Raw genomic sequence first — 21411 nt, 5'->3', positions numbered from 1 at the left:
GACTTTCACTCTCTTCCAGGGGCCAGCAGGTTAGTCTGGGAAGGCTGTCTGCACAGTGAAGGCAGAACACAAGGTGAGAGACACAATTCCCTGTAGAGCTCAGGCTCCACTCGTGAACTATCACTTGTGTCTCATTTGGTTGGTCAAAGCAGGTCACAGAGCTGAGACACACAGCAAAGGCTGGGAAAGCACCTCTGCCTCCAAAGAGACATGGGAAGAGTGTGGGTGCAGGGAAGGGCCACAGTCTCAGTCTCCCACAGCCCCTGACAAATTATTTACATGGGGATGTTTCCACAGGAAATCCCAGGGCCTCATATAATATTAAGCATAACAAGGAGGTGTTAAAACGTTTGAAATATGCAGAAAATCGCATATATTAGTATAACCAATAGCCTTGTATCTACCTCTGATAATTAACAAATTAATACTTTTACCTATTTGCTTCTCATATTTTTTACAAAATATTTTAGAGTTTAAGCACTCTGTATACCACTCCATAATTCTATTTCCCCTCCCTCTTCAGGGGTACCTATTATACTAAAGTTAATCTGTGCATATTTGTATACTTTTCCTATGTACACAGCCATTCATGAAGCCAGCCATAGCCTAGAAGGCAGTCACCTAGCCTTATCACTTTCTGTTAATATTTAGTCAGCACTTCCAATAAAATTACCTTCTTCTTCAGATCAAACACTTTTACATAGGTCCTACATGTGAACCAAATAGCTACCCAGGGAATATTCAACTTTGACTTGCTTCATTCTTGTATTTTTTGTGTGTTTCTTACACTAAATTAAAGAAATGAGAGATGCAACATTCTGAGGCTAAATAATTCAACCGGCTATTCTTCAAAAAGCGTGGGGGCAATTCACATTACCAGAGGAAGAAACATCATAAGGAAAGCAAAAGCCAAATGTTTTCCACAGGAGTCCTCCTTTTTGCTGTCTTGATGTCAACTGGTAAGTCAAAAAACAATTTTAAAATCTTGGCTAATTTAAAAAAATTTTTAATAAAAGATTTAAAAGTCATGAATATCACAGTCACAGCAGAAACTTATGTGGTTGATTACTAAAAATGGACTAGGAAGAATACATGGTCGGGGATAAGGGGTCCTCCATGATTTCCACCTGAATATTGTGATTCTTTCACAAGGGAAACAGAAAAGTGGAATGGAGGACTTAAAAGAAAAGTCTGTCAATCTTGGTCTAGGATTTAACTGGAACATCATTAGAAAATAAAGAGTCTGTGTAAGAATTCAATTTGGAGGATTCCTGATAACAGCAACTGGTGTGGATTAGGATAAGGGGAATGCTCCCTTAAGAGTCAGGAGAGAAAAATGAGTCAGTTAATAAATTGTCCAATATCTGCCTCAATTCCCAGGGATAAATATTTGTTGCCAAAGTGATGGTATTACATCTCGATCAAGATGTTGACCTGAAGCTTGGCTCAAAGGTATAAGACATTTGAAACCCATCTTCTAAAAAGTATATTAAAGAATATACTTTAATGGCCATATTCTGTAGCTCCTCCCGTAGCACATATATTAATGAATAATAAAGTATCTTTAAATAAAATCAACAATCAAATTAGCTGGTTCTTGCTTTTGCTTCTATTTTGTTAGTTTATTTCAAAATAAAAGGGTGAGTTTGCTAACCGCATCTCTCTGTGAATGTTAACACTGGAAATCCAGGAAATTTAATTCAATTAAGTATTTACTGCTTACTAAAGAGAAGCTCTACCTAAAACAAGTGTATACAAAATACACTGAGAGAGCCACCCCTCCTCCATGCTTTACTGCTATACAATTTTTCATATAATTATTTCTACTCCCTTCTTTCCCTTGTCTTTTCCCTCCACTCTAGGCTAAACTGGTCTGACAGGTTCTTATTTCTAAGAATCTCCCTCTTCCATGTTTGCAGATATGAAAGAGATTTATTTAGTGCTAAATAAACTTTGCTAGTTCAGAGTCTGTTTCTTCTCTAATTCAAACATTTTCTTGGATTTGATTATTAGGACTGGCAATAAAGGAACACTTCAAAGTTACTTTAGAATTTCTAGAATTATTTCTTTGAGCCATGCTGTTCATTTTTGCTTCACCTAAACATAATGGTCCCAAGTAATAAGCATAGAAAATTTGAAAAGCACAATCTATGCCACTCATTAGTCAATAATCTGAAACAAACTGTAATGATGGAGATTAATGCTTATAAATAAAGTTATAAATATTCTGTACGTAATAAAACAGAATTTTATGGCCAGGGAGAAAGCTAATTTTCCATCTGAATCCAGAGTTAAAAGGCAGACCTGCCCATAACCTACAGAAAGAGAAAAACTAGTGAAAACAGAACTTTTGAATCCACTGGGAGACATGTAAGATAAACAGAGACTGGAAATATGTGAAGTCAGAAAATCTGCTTCTCATGTTTCTCTTTCTTAGCACTGGCTGGACCATGGGCTAGTATCTGTGCCAGCAAGTCTTCCAATGAGATCAGGACGTGTGACAGTCACGGCTGTGGCCAGTACATTGCTCAAAGGTATTCTTACGGTTCTTAACCCCTCTGCTTAATGTCCTTGCCTCAAGCGCTCACAGTCATCTCTCTCTGACAGCAGGATTCAGAGATGGAAGCAGCTGTACTAGTGTTTTTAGAGCAGCTTCCAAGACCTCTGCTTCAAGTATGGGCTCTGAATTGGGAACACAGCATGTAATAAAGAAAGAGGGAGGGGAACAAACATAACAATCGTCATCAATCTGATTTTTCAGGTTCTAGCCTGTTAGGCAGGAGAAGAGGTTGGTAAGAGTGAGCATAAAGACAACAGTGAGGCTTGTCAGAGACAACTTAAAGAATGCTCACAAGCTGGGATCGTTTCGTGTTTGTGCTCCATTCACTCTAATAAATTCAGGAGTTATCACTCACTGTATTAAAACATCATATACAGTAAATGATTTTTTTTTTTAAGATTTTATTTATTTGACAGAGAGCACAAGCAGAGGGAGAGAGAGGGAGAAGCAGGTTCCCTGCTGAACAAGGAACCCAATGTGGGACTCGATCCCAGGACCCTGGGATCATGACCTGGGCCAAAGGCAGACGCTTAACCGACTGAGCCACCCAGGTGTCCCAGTAAATGATTTTTTAAAAAGATTTATTTATTTGAGAGAGAGGGAGAGAGCATGCACACAGGGGGAGGGGGCAGAGGGAGAGGGAGAGAGAGAATCCCAAGCAGACTCCACGCTAAGAGGCGAGCCCAGCTCAGGGCTCCATCCCAGGACCCCGAGATCATGACCTGAGCCGAAACAAAGAGTTGGACACTTCACCTCTGGAGCCACCCAGATGCCCCCACAGTAAATGATGTTTATAATGACTTCTGGATTACTGAGACAAAAATCAGATGAGGGTAATGTGATTCTTTTATGATAAGTCCCCATAAAAATACTTTTTTTTTTTTTAAGATTTTATTTATTTATTTGACAGAGAGATAGACTGAAGAGCACAAGCAAAGGGAGTGGCAGAGGGAGAGGGAGAAGCAGGCTCTGCACTGAGCAGGGAACCCGATGCGGGACTCAATCCCAGGACCCTGAGATCATGACCTGAGCCGAAGGCAGACGCTTAACCATCTGAGCCACCCAGGCACCCAAAAAGACAACTCTTTTATAAGTGGTCTTGAAGGGGTCAAGATTCATAGATCTATAAAATTTACTTACATAGATAGATGTCTCATTTCCCCAAAATGCCATATAATAATCATAGTTCATAAATTCTTAAAGGCTCTCTATATACCAAATACTATCTTAAATGCTTTAATCTTTACAAAATGATTATTACTACCTGCAGGTAGGGAGGTTAAAATTGAGATAAAGAAGAGTAAGGAAACCTGGGACATCCCAACATGTTCTCCAGTTTCAGTGTTTGATATCCTAGTCTGGGAACAGTGAGCGAACACCACATTTCTGGGCAATAAAGTTCCCAGGGCATTTTCTCAGTCTGTTCATTCTTATTTACATTCTAGAAATCACAGGCCTCACCCAGGTGTGGATGTCTTGTGCTCTGATGGATCTACCGTGTATGCACCTTTCACCGGAATGATTGTGGGCCAGGAGAAGCCTTATAAAAACAAAAATGCCATTAATAATGGTGTTCGGATATCTGGAAGAGGTAAGAAGTGTTGTATACACCTGGGACACATCCTGGAAATGTTTGATGGTTATCTATTTAATGCATTTGCCATACACCGAAGTTTCATACTTCCTTCAAAACGATGACATCTACAATAGAAAGGACATAGGGTACCAAACTAAAACAGCTCTTCCCCTGATATCATCTTCTTTATGCACACACTCTACCTAACCCCACAGCTGACTGAAGGACTTTCTTCTTGTGGCCCATGTGGTTTTGTCCAACAGTCTACAAACAAAATCACTTTCAAGAGTATTTACTATAATAGATACTTCCATTTACCAAAATCCCACACTTCAAAGATGTTGGCATTCCTGCAAAAGTTGACTGGGAAATATTTTCCAAGGCCTCTATGTTCTAGGTAAAGTTGGGTCACCTAGTACTCCAGGTATGGGCCTATTCTTTAACTGTTTGGTTTTTTTTTTTAATCCACTGAGGTATAACATTCACACAGAAAAGTGCACAAAGCATAAGCACACAGCTCCTAAATTTTCACAAAGTGAATTAACACTGTATAACCATCACCCAAACAAGAAAAAAAAATTCAGCAGCATTCCAGAGACCCCCCTGTGCTATCTATACTCATTCTTCCCAGCAAGGATAATCACTATGCCACCATACACTAGTTTTGCCTGTCTTGGGAAAGGATATAAACAGAATTAAACAGCATGCAGTCTTCTTTGTGGGACTTCTTTCATTCCACATCATGTCCGCAAGATTTGCTTTGCATGTGGTTTCATTCTCAATGATGTAGGCTGTTCCATTACATGCATACAGCTTCATCTATGTAATTATCCTTCTCTAAATGGACATTTCGGTAGCATCCAGTTTTAGGTGACTACAAAAATGCTATGAACTTTCCTGCATGTGTCTTGTAATGAACATAAATATGCATTCCTATTGGGAGTGAGCCCTGAAGACACTGCCCTCATCCCAGCCCTGAGAAAGAAACACTCTGTGAGGGACCTCAGGTTCTTGAGAAGCTCTATGGTGGCTGTCCTCTATATGCCCAAAATGACAAGAGAAACTGCTGCCACTAGAAAGGGTCCACTTAGTAGGCAAGGCCAAGGTTGGCATGGTTACCCAACAGGCAACAAAGCTGAAGCGTAATCAGATTCATCTGAAGCACAGAGATCTGTGGCATTGTCTAGCTAATCACGGTGACCCAAGAGCTGAACAGACGGGCAGCCTACTAAAGCCTTATTTGATTTGTATAAATGGGAACACTCTGATGAACAAAACTGTGACTTTAATCATCACAAGACTGGGTCACAAAACCTCCCCCCACCCCCCACGAACTCCCAGACTTGACCCAATTCACAATCCCAGGGCCCCTTGAAAGAAACCAGGGCTGAGCCCCTTTGAGGAAGGGCTCTGTCACATGGCCGAAAATTTATACCAATAAACCTTACTTCACTTTTTTTTAAAGACTGTATTTATTTGACAGAGAGAGAGAGAGAGAGAGAGGGATCACGAGTAGGCAGAGGGAGAGGGAGAAGCAGGCTCCTTGCTGAGCAAGGAAGCCGATGTGGGGCTCCATTTAAGGACCCTGAGATCATGACCTTTATTGTTTCATCTTTCATATTTAAATGTACAATCCATTTGGGATTGGGTATTATGTAAGGAATAAGGTAGGGATCAAGATCTTTTTTCTCATATTGGTATCTGACTCAGTACCATTAACTTGATAAGACTGTTTTCTCCCCTACTATTATTGCAGTATAGTATCTTTTGTCATAAATGATGGTCTGAATATACACAGGTCTGTTTCTGGCCTTTCTATTGTGTTTCATTGGTCACTGTGTCGATCTTGCACAAATACCACACTGTCTTCATTACTGTAAGCTTTAAAATACATCTTGATATCTGATAGTATAAATCTTTCAACTTTTGTCCTTCTTTCAGATTGCCTTGACAATTCTTGGTCACTGGCATTCCCAGATACACTATAGAATCAGTTTATCAATTTCCACCAAAAATTCTGCTGGGACTTTGATTGGGTTTGCACTGATTATATAGATCAAGAAAAATTGATACCTTAAAAGTAATGAATCTTCCAATGAATAGACATGTTATACCCTCCATTTATTTAGGTCTTCCTGCACTGTAATATTAGTAGTTGTCACATTGGTTTCCAGTGTTGAGGCTGTGTACATATTCTGTTTCACATGTACCTAAGACATACTGTATTGATTTTGTTTAGATTTTCTATAGCAGTACTTCCAATAGAAATAAAAGTCATGTATATAATTCAAAATTTTCTAGTAGTTACATTAAGAAAGTTAAAAAACAGGGAAAATAATTTTATTTTTTTTAATTTTTTTATTTTTTTATATTTTTTTATTCTTATGTTAATCCCCATACATTACATCATTAGTTTTTTTTTTTAATTTTTTTTTTTACATCATTAGTTTTAGATGTAGTGTTCCATGATTCATTGTTTGTGCATAACACCCAGTGCTCCATGCAGAACGTGCCCTCCTCAATACCCACCACCAGGCTAACCCACCCTCCCCCCCCTCCCCCCCAGAACCCTCAGTTTGTTTTTCAGAGTCCATCGTCTCTCATGGTTCGTCTACCCCTCCGATTTCCCCTGCTTCATTCTTCCCCTCCTGCTACCTTCTTCTTCCTTTTTTTTCTTAACATATATTGCATTATTTGTTTCAGAGGTACAGATGTGAGATTCAACAGTCTTGCACAATTCACAGCGCTTACCAGAGCACATACCCACCCCCGTGTCTATCACCCAGTCACCCCATCCCTCCCTCCCCAGGGAAAATAATTTTAATAATATATTTTAACTCCATATCTTTAAAATATTATCATTTCAAAATGCAACCAAAAAATTACTGATATTTTAATTTTTTTGTACTGTCTCCAAAATCCATCAGGCATCTTATACTTAAAAGTACATCTGTGATTAGCTACACTTCAAGTGCAGACTAGCCACGTGTAGCTAGTGGCTACCATGGTGGACAGCACAATTCTAAGGCGTTTCTTATGTTTTCTGTTCACTTGCCCTGTTTTCACTGATATGTGTGTTAAAAATCTTCTATTACTGGTGGGTTTCTATTTCTCCTTGTATCTCAGATAGTCTCTGCTTTCTATACATGGTTTCTGTGTTATCTGACACATGGACAGTTGCAACTGCTGTATCTTCATTGTATTTCGCAGTATAAATTGTCCTCCTTTGTCTTGTTTCTGTGATTTTTGGCTTGAGTTATACTCTCTGATAATAGAATCATAACCCTTGCTTGTCTTATTATTTCCATCTGCGTGACAAATCTTGATCCAGCCCTTAATTCTTTGCCTTTTTCTTTTATTTAAAGATTCTATTTATTTATTTGAGGAGTAACAAAGAGACAGAGGGAGCACAAGCAGGGGGAGGGGCAGAGGGAGAGGGAGAAGCAGACTCCCCGCTGAGCAGGGACCCCCCCCCAATGTGGGGCTCAATCCCAGGACTCCAAGATCATGATCTGAGCTGAAATCAGATGCTTAACCCACTGAGCCACCCAGGTGCCCCTTGCATTGTGTTTTATTGGATACAGCATAGAATTGGGTTTTGAAAAAAAAAAAAGAAGATAGCAGGAGGGGAAGAACGAAAGGGGGAAATCAGAGGGGGAGATGAACCATGAGAGACGATGGACTCTGAAAAACAAACTGAGGGTTCTAGAGGGGAGGGGGGTGGGAAGATGGGTTAGCCTGGTGGTGGGTATTGAGGAGGGCACGTTCTGCATGGAGCACTGGGTGTTGTGCACAAACAATGAATCATGGAACACTACATCAAAAACTAATGATGTAATGTACGGTGATTGATTGACATAAAAAAAAAAAAAAAAAGAATTGGGTTTTGGTTTTCAAGCCAGTAAGAATTTTCTTTTTTAACAGATGAGTTAACATTTATAGATGTACCCATGTATGTGGTCCCAAAAGTCATATTACATTATAATTACAGTATTAAATTAACTCTACTTCTCCATTTGGTGGGTCTTTGTTTTTAAATTTTTCTTTTAATGTTTAGAAAGATTTGCATTCTTGTGCCAATTATGTCCATTTTTCTTTGTCTTTAAAGGCTAATCCTTTTATTAGAATAGGTCTTGGAGTTGAAATTATCCTGGGTGAGAACAAGAAAATATGTTAAAAGTCTCAATTTTCTCAGCATCCTAGTGTTTTTTTGCTATTCCTCAATGCCTTTATTAAATCCTCATTTGAATCTACTCTCCCTTGGGCATCTAGTCTTCATTTCTGATACAATTTTGTCACCTTCCTCTGTTCCCTCACTGAGTTCAATCAAGTTTCACTTCTTTTTGTCTTCTCTTTCATTTTTGTTCTTATTTTTTGAATTTTTGATTCAAGGCTACTGAGACCCAGATAATAACTAATTTAACTTCTTTTCTTTTAGGTTTCTGTATTAAAATGTTCTACATTAAGCCAGTTAAATATAAAGGTTCTATCAAGAAGGGAGAAAAACTGGGAACTCTACTGCCCTTGCAGAAAGTCTATCCTGGCATACAATCCCACATACATATTGAAAACTGTGACTTGAGTGATCCTACCGTGTACCTCTAAGTAGAAGACACATGACCAGATCTACTAAATACAAAACCATCTCCTTAAAAACCTGGATGCGTCCCCTACTCTTCAAGAAATTTGTGTCCAAATAAAAACATGATGCATGCAAGAAAGACAACAGCCTGTTTCAACTCACTGTCACTTGAATGTTTGATTGTCAACTAATTTCTGAGAGTTCTGATTTTTCTGTCACCTGTGGGATCTGAGGGGTTTTTACCTGTTTGTTTTTTAAAGTTTCTCAGTCCTGAACACACAGGATAAATAAACATATGAATTCCAGCCTCTCCAGACTGCATTTCTGACACTTCTAAGACTAGCTACCTTTTCTGCCTAAAAATAAGAAAAAGCCTGAAGCTGTTTTCCTGGCACAAGAATAGAGTTGCAAAATGCCGGACACACACACACACTTCATATATATTAAGTGAACAAACTGGAGTTAAACTCTGAGTAAAGGTAGGGAAGCGTTTCAGCAATATCCTCAGGTTTATCAAACTGGTCAAAGGGTAAGTTGTTTGCATGGATAAGAGAGAATTGGCTGGTCTTCATATCCACACTTCCCCACACTGTATGAGCAGAACATTTTCTAAATCATAAATGATGGCCGTCCAATAAAATACATCATTATTCTCGATTTCAGTAAGACTGCATTACAGGAGGTACTAGGATGAGAAAGAGGTCTATTTTAACCTGAAGTTAGCTCATGAAACCAAGTACCTCATGGAAACTCAGCCTCATCTAGCCAAATGCCTACCACAGCCCCTTATGTCTACACATCATTTTTAACCTAGATTATTCTTTCTTAGTTATGTTGACAACAGGTAGGAAGGGGAAATAAGACTATACAAATGCTCCAAGGACCAGAAATAACTGGCTCCCTAGATTTTAGTTAGTGAGAAATGAGTAAGTTGAATTTATCATTCTGGAAACTTTCCATGAATTTTTTGCTTAAATCCTTTTGGAATGTAGAAAACTCCAGCAGAAAGATTCCATTCTTAGTACAGATGTGCCTGAGGAAAATATAATTAATTATATTATTGGAGATTTATTATCGGAGAAGTAGCTGCATTTGTATGCTAGGACATACGTATAAGAATGTCCATGATGTCACTATTTGTCACAGCAAACCCTGGAACAACTCAAATGCTTACCTACAGTTGATATGAACAAATGAACTGTGATTTAGTCACAGAATGAAATCGTGTACAGTGGTCACAAAAAATGAGCCTCAGCTAAACATAACAAAACGGATGAGTCATAGCAATATAATTCTGAGTTTAAAAAAAAAGGCCCAAGATTATATATAGTAGCATACTCTTTTTATAAAGTCAAAACAATTAAAACCAAAATATAATTTTTAGGAACACATATATATGTGATAAAAGTATATGAAAAGGAAGTCAAGCAAATGATGAACACTAGTTACCTCAGGACTAAGTAAGGGAAGCCACGCAGAAAAATTAAAGTTATTGTCATGTCAATGTTGTCATTTTACAGCTGGGAGGTGATTTCATGAGTATTTATTATGATAACATGTTATAGTAAGTAACAAGACTTGCCGGTGGATGGTCAGAAAGAAGAAAGAGTTAGTGATGACTCTCACTTCAGTCTCTACAAAACAACTGGTAAATTCTCATATCCAATTACATATTATACTCTACCATATCTTAACATCGCATGTAAATGTTTTTACATGCGATGTTAATTAAATTAAGAATTTCATTTTTAGGTTTTTTAAAAAAAACTATAACCAACACTGTCTGGTTTGACCACCTACCTTATTAATCTCCTTAGTGCCAAATCACTTTTGGTTGTTTCCAGAAACTAAATTTGCTTTCACAGGACAAAGGCTGGGTTCCCATTCAGAACACAAAATAGGAATTAGCACAGAGACTTTGAAAACAATTTCTAAAGGAGCTCTAAAATGTTTGCACAATAAATAATTAACCTTCTTAAGTGATTGTTTTAAAAACCAGACTCGTTACCTGGAACGGAGAGCCTCCGCAAGGCAGAGCAAGAACGGTGCCTTCTGCCTAGCACTCCATGAGCACTCTCATATCTGTTCAATGGAAATGCAAACTTCAGTCTAAAGGACTGCTCTCTCAGGAAGAACCAGAATACGGCGCCCTCTGGTGTGCTTCCACAGAGGGTTGTTTTTTTTAATTTCCTTTTCTTTTTAGATTTGGGTGTCAAAATGTTCAGTTTAAAGTATTGTTAAGGTTCAGGGGCGCCTGGGTGGCTCAGTTGGTTAAGCGACTGCCTTCGGCTCAGGTCATGATCCTGGAGTCCCTGGATCGAGTCCCGCATCGGGCTCCCTGCTTGGCAGGGAGTCTGCTTCTCCCTCTGACCCTCCCCCCTCTCATATGCTCTCTCTCATTCTCTCTCTCTCAAATAAATAAATAAAATCTTTAAAAAATAAAAATAAAAAAATAAAGTATTGTTAAGGTTCAAATGACAGAGAAGTGATGGTACTGAATAACATATTTTTCCTTAGTGAAAATGACTGTAAAATATACTTTGAAAACTGTGACCCAGATACTAGGTTTGATGACTGTAAATTAATAATGCAAACACAATTAATTTTTACTTATAAAATGTTTTGAGTTTTCTGCAGAAAAGTAATTTAATGGAAGAACAAGATAAGTGGCCATTTTAATCTAGAATCCTCTAATCTTAAGTAAACAGTACTTTTCATAGACTTCCAAAGTAAATGGAGACATTTTCATTATATAAAGCATAAAAATACTCTCTGTTTTCTTGTCTTGATTTGGCTATCCTAAAAATATTTGCTATTGAATTTATAAACCCAATATGTTAGGCCAACCAGGGTCATCAAAATGAGCTGATCAATTCTACTGAATTTTCCTTTAAGAGTTCTTATAGTGCTTAGTGCACTAGGTCCGACTACTAAAAACCACTACTGAAAACCACTGCTAAAGACCACCGTTTAGAGTGGCAACTTCTCATCAATGTACAAGAGGCCACGGGTACTCATTATCGTTCTGTGCTAGCAGGCAACAGGGAGAAACTCCACCTTGATCTCCCTTAGTCAGTCCCTCTCTGTTTCACTCTTTAGTGAAACCAACACTGGCATCCTATACAGGTATATACACTCCCACCCTACTCCTCCACTGCACATCACGTTAGCCAGTGAGACCAGAGGTCACCTCTTCAGTATTTCCACCATTGCTCTGACCTCCAACCAGCCTGACCCTCCAACTCAGGTTTGCCACTTCCTTTATGTCTGTCCCGTTATCCTAACCAGACCTTGAGTGCCCTGTGATATGTTGTTTCTGTACTCTCCCGAATTCTTAAGGTATAAATCACATGATCTGCAAGAGTAACAACTGTCTTTAAGAATCTGATTATTTTTTTATTTTATTTTTAAATTTTATTTATTTATTTGACAGAGAGAGACACAGCGAGAGAGGGAACACAAGCAGGGGGGGTGGAAGAGGGAGAAGCAGGCTTCCTGCAGAGTAGGAAGCCTGATGCGGGGCTCGATCCCAGGACCCTGGGATCATGACCTGAGCCGAAGGCAGATGCTTAACGACTGAGCCACCCAGGTGCCCCAAGAATCTGATTCTTTAAACAGTATTTCAGCTCCGCTCACATTTATTGAGGGTATACGAATGTGCCACACAGCAGTCTGAGAGTCTCAAACACAAAGGTGAAGGAGGGAAGATGCCCGTTCTTACAGAGCTCACCATGAGAAAGGATGTGGTACAGTGTGGAGAATGCTTGCACAAGTAACTCTCTAAAAAAAAGAGACATAAAATATGCTCTTTTTAAAAATTACCACTTACAAACCACAAGGTATCCTAATTCTAATTTAACAGGTAAGAATATTTAAATTTTTTCCTAATTAAAAAATGTTTAAAGCTGGAAAATAATAAACATTTTTTTTAAGTTTAATTGCTTTCTTAGAAAGAAAATGGAGATGTTGGAGAAAGACATAAGGGAACAACTCTGGAAATGAAAGTACCTAAGTAAAATTTACTGAGTGTCTACTATTTGCCTAATATTATGCTAGATGCTGGGGATACAACAGTGACCAAAACCTGACAGTGATCTTGCACTGATAAAGCTCACAGTGCAGTGGAATTAGCAGAGAATAATCATACAAGTAAATGGCAAATTACTATGGTGGTAAGTGCACAAATGGAAGTCACAGAGTGCTGAGAGCCAGAGGCTTTCCTGAGGAAATGACATCTAAAGGAAAGATCTGAGGGAGCAAAGAGCGCGATTAAGTAGAAAGAGACTATATCCTCATGCACTCTGACTACAGGGCCCATGGCAGTCTTAAGGATCTGCAAGAGAATGCAGCAGAAGGGCAAGGGGAAGCTCCGTGAGCAATGAGGGCAAAGAAGCAGGCAGATGCCAGATCATGTAGGGTCTTGTAGATCATTTTAAGGATATATCTTTACTCTAAAGGTAATCTGTAACTAAAGAGTTTTAGCTGGGTTACTAATTAAATTATAAGATCCCTTCTGCAAAGGATCTCTAGCACGGTTCCAGACAGAGTAGTAGGTCAGTACATGCAGATTCCCTCCCCAAAGACACTCCGCAAAATGTACTTTTTTCACTTGATCTTAGCCAAAAGGCCGAGAAGCGATCTCAGTAGCATATTTAATCAATTAACAATCACAGTCTCTTTACAAAATGATCAGTATTAATTTTAATCTCAAGCCCATCTTCTCCCGAGTTAACGTACTAAAGTAGAATTCAAAGTGTGTTAGAAATTAGAAATTGTTTGAGCTATAATATGATCTTATATAGTGCTAAAAATTAAGTACAATTAAGTCAGCCTCTGTGTCTATACCTTTATTTTACTCTTAGATTTTAATACTACATATCTTGTAAAATATATTCATACCAAGATGAAGGAGAAGCAATTAAAGCAGTACAAAGTTATAAATGTCATAATTTAGGGATCCAAAGCTCAATATTATAAATTTATTTAGCAAGCTAAAATGTGCCTTCAACGAAGGCTGAGGGACTCATCTACAAACCACGTGTAGTTTTTAGCCTACCACCTACCACCTAATCCACAATACAGGGTCTATGTCCTATTTATGGAAATTTCTGGCTAAACATTTCTCATAATTTTTCAAATGTTTCTGCTGCAATCCATTAAGACAGTTTGCAAATGATAAGATATTTTACCTAAAACAGTTCAGCAATGTATCTTAAAATTTTTATTTGCATAGAAAGAAAGAAGCTAATCTTAATGGTTTAATAAAAAATTAACAATCTTTGGTAGCCAATTACCAGACAGGCAGGACATCAGGGAACCATATTCTTCCCAGGTGTTTGGCGACTTCAGTGTGAACTTTATCTAGGCTATACTCATCATCAGGGATCAAAACATCTTCCATTACAGAGAGCTGGGTTAGTCTTTTCCCACACAGTCTTACAAATTCAATGAATGCACTGCAGCTAACTTCACATTCACTGAGGCCCAAGGCTGTTAAGTTTTTACAGTGTTCAGCAATACAAATAAGTTCAGTATCAAGAGTCTGAAGACCATTAGCACATACCACTAACTCAATTAGTCGTGGACAGTTAAGACCTATCCGTCCTAGAATTGCTTTGCTTACTGAGCGACCAAAATAAAGGTGAGTAACAGGGGTTTCTTCTTTGAAGAATGCCTCAAATTCTTCTTCATATAAAAAGAAATACATAACAACATCCACTCCAGGGGAGTGTTTAATAAGTGCATCCCAACTTTGTTTTTTAATAGAATGAAATTCAATTTGTCCAGGATTTTCACTCACAGCATCAATTCGAAGATGCTCTAGGTTAACATGAGTTTCACTTGAAAGTGCTAGGAGAAGTTCATCACTTAGAATGTAATAATTCAATGCCAGTTCTCTAAGGCCCTGGCAGTGATCAGCTACACAAAGGATTCCTGCGGGAAATGGGGAAAAATTCTTAAGAACCAAGAATCACACCAATACTAATATAACATCTTATAAACTTAAATTTGACATCAGTTATTCATTATTTGCTAAAACAGACATCAAATGGGGTGCCTGGGTGACGTGGTCAGTTAAGTGGCCGAGTCTTGATTTCGGCTCAGGTAATGATCTCAGGGTCCTGGGATGGAGCCCCGCACTGGGCTCTGTGCTCAGCAGGGAGTCTGCTTGAGGATTCTCTCTCCCTCTCCTTCTACCCTCCCCCGCCCCACTAAATCTCTCTTTGGCTATCTCTCTCCTCTCTCGCTCTCTCTCTCATGATGTCAAGATAGATATAGATATATACATATATATATGTATACATATATATATTACACATACATCTATATATGTAATAATAAAAACACATGTATAATAAAATATACATATGACTAAAATACTTTTAGAAGCAATTTAAACTATGTCTACCTTATGGATTAAGACTTCGAAAAAAGATTAATGTTTTCAATTATGTTTCATAAGCATGTAGTTTTCAATATGTACATAAAGTATAATATATAATATATATATTATATAATACAGTATACATACATATAATATACATACATATATACTATATGTATAATATATATATAATACAGTATACATACATATAGTATACATACATATATACTATATACTATTATACCATATGTTATATACTATACAAACAGTATGATAGTATACATTATATACATTATATATAATATATATTATACATAGTATATAAAAGACATCATCCAAGCTTAAAAAGATATAACCTACCATCAGAGGAAACATGAGGACAGCTACTCATTTTTAGGAGTCTTAGAGTATCACTATTGTTGGCCACTAGAATTTTCAATGAAAGATCATCTACTGATGTGTCTTCAACTTTGATCGATGATAATGATTTTGAGTTGACAAAGACAACTGTAAGTGCTGACACAAAATGGGACTTGCACAGCAATAAGAAAAGAATTATGAAAATATTATTTAAAAATCTACAGCTTCAATCAAATAGTTCATTGAAACTATATCAACAGATACTAACAATAACATAGTAAAAGCGATCAACATATTAGCATTTTTCATGACACCATTAGCCAGTCAAAAACATTTCTCAAAGATTTCATAACACACCTTGCAATTATTTCAATCCTAAGGACTTGATTTTCAATATTAAAAGGATATAACTATTTATTTCCTAGAATAGGGGCTGGCAAATTATGACCTGCGGGCCAAATCCAGCCTAGTCTGTTAGTGTCCGGCTCTTGAATCCAAAATGGTTTTTATATTTGTAAACGGTTGAAAAAAATTTTGTCCAGAATAATATTTTGTGACGTGAAAATTACAAGAAACTTCCAGTGTCCACAAAGTTTGACTGGCAGGCGCCATGCTCCTTCATTTACGCACTATGTCTGCTTTCACACTACGAGACTGGAGTGGAGGAGCCCCAGTACTATAGTCTGTGAAGCCCATAATATTTACTGTCAGACCCTTTTCAACCCCTGCTATAGAATAAACAAATTTTTATTCACTCCTATATTTCCACCTAAAATAATATCTGGCACATTGTAGGAGATCAATAAATATTTGTTGATGAATAAATAAATGATCTTATTCTTCAGTGATATGCTTCTTGCTAGAAAGTTATCTAAATAAACATTTTAAGATTTTTTAAAGATTTTTTTTAATTTTTAAGATTTTTTTTTTTTTTAAGATTTTAGAGAGAGAGAGAGAGCACAAGCAGAGGGAGCAGCAGAGGGAGAAGGAGAAGCAGGGCTCCCCGCTGAGCAGGGAGCCTGACGTGGGGCTCGATCCCAGGACCCTGGGATCACGACCTGAGCGGAAGGCGGATGCTTAACCGATGAGCCACCCAGGTGCCCCTAATTTTTAAGACTTTTTTTTTTAAGATTTTTATTTATTTATTTGAGAGAGAGAAAGGGAGAGAAAGCACGAGCAGGGGGAAGGAGCAGAGAGAAAGGGAGAAGCAGAATCCCCGCTGAGCAGGGAGCCGGATGTGGGGCTCGATGCCAGGACCCTGAAAACATGACCTAAGCATATGCTTAACCGACTGAGTCACCCAGGTGTCCCAATAAAGATACATTTTAAAAACTTTCTATGTTTGGGGCGCCTGGGTGGCTCAGTCGTTAAGCGTCTGCCTTCGGCTCAGGTCATGGTCCCAGGGTCCTGGGGTCAAGCCCCACATCAGGCTCCCTGCACCACGGGAAGCCTGCTTCTCCCTCTCCCACTCCCCCTGCTTGTGTTCCCTCTCTCGCTGTGTCTCTCTCTGTCAAATAATTAAATAAAATCTTAAAAAAAAAAAAAAAACTTTCTATGTTTTGAAGATTGACAAACAAAAGCTTATTTATAGTTTGACTCCAAAATCGGTACAATTTCACAAGTTTTCAGATCAGTATTTTTTGACACAGATAGAAAAACTGAAAATCGGGCGCCTGGGTGGCTCAGTTGGTTAAGCGACTGCCTTCGGCTCAGGTCATGATCCTGGAGTCCCAGGATCAAGTCCCGCATCGGGCTCCCTGCTCAGCAGGGAGTCTGCTTCTCCCTCTGACCCTCACCCCTCTCATGCTCTCTCTCTCAAATAAATAAATAAAATCTTAAAAAAAAAAAAAAAAAGAAAATCTGAAAACCAAATCCAGGCATGATCATTTTTCCTTTTTCAAAGTCAATATGGATTCTACCAAAGCTTCTTTTACTCCTATGACAATGACCAAATTGGTTATAACTCTCAATTCATTTATTAAAAAACATACTGGTTTATATTAATTGTAATTTGATTAATATAAATTTTTAAATGGTGGATGGCTAGATCTCTTTACTAAATTTTACTGTGCCAAAAATTATTAGAGAAATACATCACTTTTTCCTTAAGAAATATAAGGTTTATTTTTTCCCTTTAATCAACTCTCAGTGGACTCTTAGTCCTGAAGGCTGTATTTCAGCATTAGAGGACATGCCTCATGATGGTATCCACATATTCCTTTAGCACTCTTTACGCCTAGCAAAATACTGCACTTTTATCCTATCTTTCCTCAGTTGACAAGTGAAAAAACTGACACCCAGAGAGATGCGCGACTTTGCCAGAAGCCCCTCGACTCATTTTACTGTAAAGGCAGAGCTTGCAAGGAAGGAAGTCTGCTAATCACCATTGCCTCGCGCTGGTGACTACACCAGCTAGCCCAGAACCGAAGCGGATGTGCAGCATTTGAGACAGCAGAGACTCTATAAAGAATTTCAGGCTAAGCTGACTCCATCATTCATACACAAGGAATAACTACTGAGATGTAGTAAGTTTTCATCTGATTGCTCATATTACTCTAATCCCCAAATGACCCATTTTCCCCCGACTATCTCTTGACAAGTTAAACAGGCTAGTGAAATGTTTGAGAGCCATGACCAAGTTTACGAGAGAGAAGATGCTACTATTCCTCTATCCTCTTCCCCAGGAAGGTTTCCATCAGCCAGTTTTACTGACAACCATAACTTAGTGTTTATTATGTATCAGGTACTACACTCTAACTCCGGGTTTCTAATGGTAAATAAGCAAAACAGAATCCCTTGCCTTCAAAGAGTGTATGTTTTGTTCTAGGGGATGAGGACAGACATGTTAAATAATGACGGTAATTTCAAGTACTCATGAATGATGTAAAGAAAATACGTATTCACACAGCAGAGTGTTAACTGGGAGAAGGGCCGCTGCTTTAGCCAAAGTGGTCTAGGAAGGCTGCCCCAGGAGATGGAATCCAAGCTGAAGCCTGAATGAAGACAGTTTATGCGGCAGGGACGGCTGGTGGCTTCCTAACACCCATTCATCCTTTCTTTCTTTGGTAATTGGGTCTCAATTTTGAGCTGGGCACACTACCAGTCCGCTAAAAAACATTCTTCATCTCTCAGAAACCTGGTTCTGGCCACACAGTTAAGTGCTGGCCAATGAGACAGCAACAGAAACATTATGTGGTACTCATGGCTAGCGTTCCTTGAAAAGCAGGGGGGCATACCCTTCGTTCCCCATTTCCTCCACCCTCCTGCCTAGAACAGGACGTGATGGCTGGAGCTCAGAAAGCCATCTGAAATGCCTACAAGAACACGGGATACCTGGAAGGAGCTCGGGGTCCTAACAACTTCATACCAGCTATGTTCATGCATGGATTTCTTTACTGTAAGAGAAAGAAACTCCAGCCGTGTTGTTTAAGCTATTGTTTCGGAGTTTCTATTTTACAGAATCCAACATCATCCTAACTGGTATAGTTCATTTAGTACTATATTGTTCTAACCTCCAATGGAGAGGATACAGAATGACAAGAAAAACATCCACTACTGGCCATACACGCTCCATATTCAAAGAAACTAACTGGCACTTAAAAATCCTAAGTATAACATCTAAATTTTATATTAATGACAGCTACTGTAGAAACAACGATTAAAATTACAAAATATATCCAAAGGATGAAACCATGCATAAGCTATTTCAGCAAAAGTAAGCGTTAGTCAAAAGAAAACTGCTTTAAGTAATTCTTTGAACATAAGGAGTACGTGGTATGTTTTTAGGAAAAGAATCCTTTTGGCCTAGATTGAAATATTTGAGAATTTTTGTGTCTCTCACAAAAAAGCCTGGTATCTTTACCTTTGACACATTCATAAAACTTGGTTTGGCCATTGAAATCAAGCCCAAGGCCTGGATAGAACAATTTACCAGCTAAGAAAGTATATCACAGGCAGCTTCTGCTGATTCAGTACTACTATCCACCTATAAAAACAATTCTAAATCTTTATTTCCTGAAAGTGAGTTATAAGAAACTTACTGGAAATATAACTATGTAACAGAATTCAATTGCAAAATTGTAGTGTATCCTGTCAAGCTATAAACAAATTAGTATTTCTTCTTTATACAAAAGGTCTCAGACAAAAAGTGAGAAATAGAGCTGATGACAAAGTAACTTTCTAAGTGCTCCAGACTTTCAAATCCTTTACAATGACCTGAATTTTAGTAATACCATCCAGATGAAGGAAACTGAGGTTTAAGTTACAGCTCAAGTTCTACACCTCAATCTATGCAAATCATTACAGAAAAGCTGGACATAGCTTGGAGTAAAAATTCTGCAAAATTCACTGACTGCTTCCACATAAGGATCTAGATACACAAAAATGACATTAATGAAACATAACTCATTGCTATTTAATGCTTATTTTTCTTACCTTAAAGCTGACATACTGGAGATGGGTAACATGCCTTTTAATGATCTGCTGAATGAGATCGGGATGGGTGGACTTAAAATATGAAGTCGCTGATTGGTTCAGTTCAAATTCAAACTTTCTCCAAAGGTCAGGAATATGAAAAACTTCATTCCATTTCCTACATACTGACGACGCCCAGGCCCGAACTATTAAAGGAAGATACTGAAAAATGCGTAATACTACATGGTGAGGCAAACTCCGCCAGTCTAGAAAGACAGTGTGCGTATGGGTGCGGTTGAGAGAAGAGTAGAACCCAACTTTTGGTTGTTTCACAGCTGGTGAAGACCAGACAATTTTATTCACAACAGATAAATTGTTCCTCTTCATTCTGTAAACATTAAGATTTTGTGATCATATTTTCCATATATCCATCAGACCAGATGTCTATCTGCACTCTAATTGCACAGAGTAACATTAGAAAATGAAAAACAGTTACACAAATTTTAATAGTAATCTTCCACTGCATTGCACTGATAAGAAGTGCCATGTGCTAGGAATACAGAGGTACGTAAGAGGGAGCTTGCTCTCCAAGGGCTACGGTCAAATGGTGAAATACCACGATAAATGCCCCATCCCTGACCTGGGGACAAGTTGCACTGGAAGAATAAAGCAATGACATGTGATTGAGTTCATGTATGGGAGGGAATGGTTGGGGAGGCTTCCAAACGGGAATGTCCATGGAAGCAGTGTGTCTCACAGGTTTATTCCTGGCAAATTACTGTATTCTTACTATCTCCTACAGAGAAGAAAGCATCACAATGCAATTGTGCTAACAACTCCTGGGGTCCTGAAAGACAGTAAAACGTTATCAAAAGCAGAGGCCTGGAAAAGCCCCAGCTCAGCCATTTACTAACCATGTGATTCCTTTTTGAATAAATTTAAACCTCAGCCTCCTCATCTGAAAAGCAGGGAAAACAGCAGTACCTAATCTCATAAGGCAGTTGTGAGGATTAAAGTACTTAAGTGCCAGAACATATAGTAAAGGCTTAATAAATGTTGCAGTTGTTCTTGTCTTAAATTATCTAATGCATTTCTCTGAACTAATTTCATAACTTAATTGAAGCACAATTTTCAGGTGACACCCAGGACACAGCAACACACCTGACCCTCGGGAGCAAATGTAAAATAGCAAAGGGAAGAGCATTCTTCCCCAACAAAAAGGCATGATGAATCTCCACGTAGGCACCAGCTTGAGACACAACTATGTTACAACAAATTTCAGGTCCAGATATACCCAAGTATATAGGGCTATCTTGTACATATATTCTACATAAGAATCCAAAGTGTTTAAGTATTCAATTATTTGAGAGACAAAATAATGGAAAGAGTGGTTCTCCACTTTATTTAACTTTGGTTGACTACTTAACCCACTTTTCATCCCTGAATGTTAGAAATGTAGGGCGCCTGGGTGGCTCAGTTGGTTAAGCGACTGCCTTCGGCTCAGGTCATGATCCTGGAGTCCCGGGATCGAGTCC

General features: G+C 38.3%; 2 protein-coding genes across 2 annotated transcripts; one reads left to right on the top strand and one right to left on the bottom strand.

Annotated features, from left to right (window-relative positions):
* The first annotated feature begins 636 nt into the window (after nt 1–636).
* Nucleotides 637–9052, top strand: LECT2 (leukocyte cell derived chemotaxin 2). The gene is made up of 4 exons (XM_035015092.1): nt 637–959; nt 2438–2534; nt 4006–4151; nt 8575–9052. Exons 1-4 carry the CDS (start codon nt 914–916, stop codon nt 8739–8741), a joined length of 456 nt encoding a protein of 151 aa, XP_034870983.1. The 5' UTR covers nt 637–913; the 3' UTR covers nt 8742–9052.
* Nucleotides 9053–14008: 4956 nt separating this feature from the next.
* Nucleotides 14009–20558, bottom strand: LOC118017180 (F-box/LRR-repeat protein 21-like). Its single transcript, XM_035015091.1, is given in 4 exon segments — nt 14009–14652; nt 15464–15635; nt 19326–19448; nt 19898–20558. Coding segments are annotated over 4 exon segments (1305 nt in total). The 5' UTR covers nt 20264–20558.
* Between the last annotated feature and the right edge of the window lie 853 nt (nt 20559–21411).

This window comes from Mirounga leonina, unplaced genomic scaffold, assembly GCF_011800145.1.
Source record: "Mirounga leonina isolate KUSES-001 unplaced genomic scaffold, KU_Mleo_1.0 Mir_168, whole genome shotgun sequence".
NCBI classification, from domain to species: domain Eukaryota; kingdom Metazoa; phylum Chordata; class Mammalia; order Carnivora; family Phocidae; genus Mirounga; species Mirounga leonina.
The sequence above is the reverse complement of the archived record's forward strand: the minus strand, read 5'-3'. Positions and strand labels throughout refer to the sequence as shown.

Excerpts from the sequence above, each read along its gene's own strand:
- LECT2 (XM_035015092.1), top strand. The coding sequence starts at position 914 with ATGTTTTCCACAGGAGTCCTCCTTTTTGCTGTCTTGATGTCAACTG. Across the intron at positions 960-2,437 it reads TGCTGTCTTGATGTCAACTG|CACTGGCTGGACCATGGGCT; the intron begins GTAAGTCAAAAA and ends TCTCTTTCTTAG. Across the intron at positions 2,535-4,005 it reads GGCCAGTACATTGCTCAAAG|AAATCACAGGCCTCACCCAG; the intron begins GTATTCTTACGG and ends TTTACATTCTAG.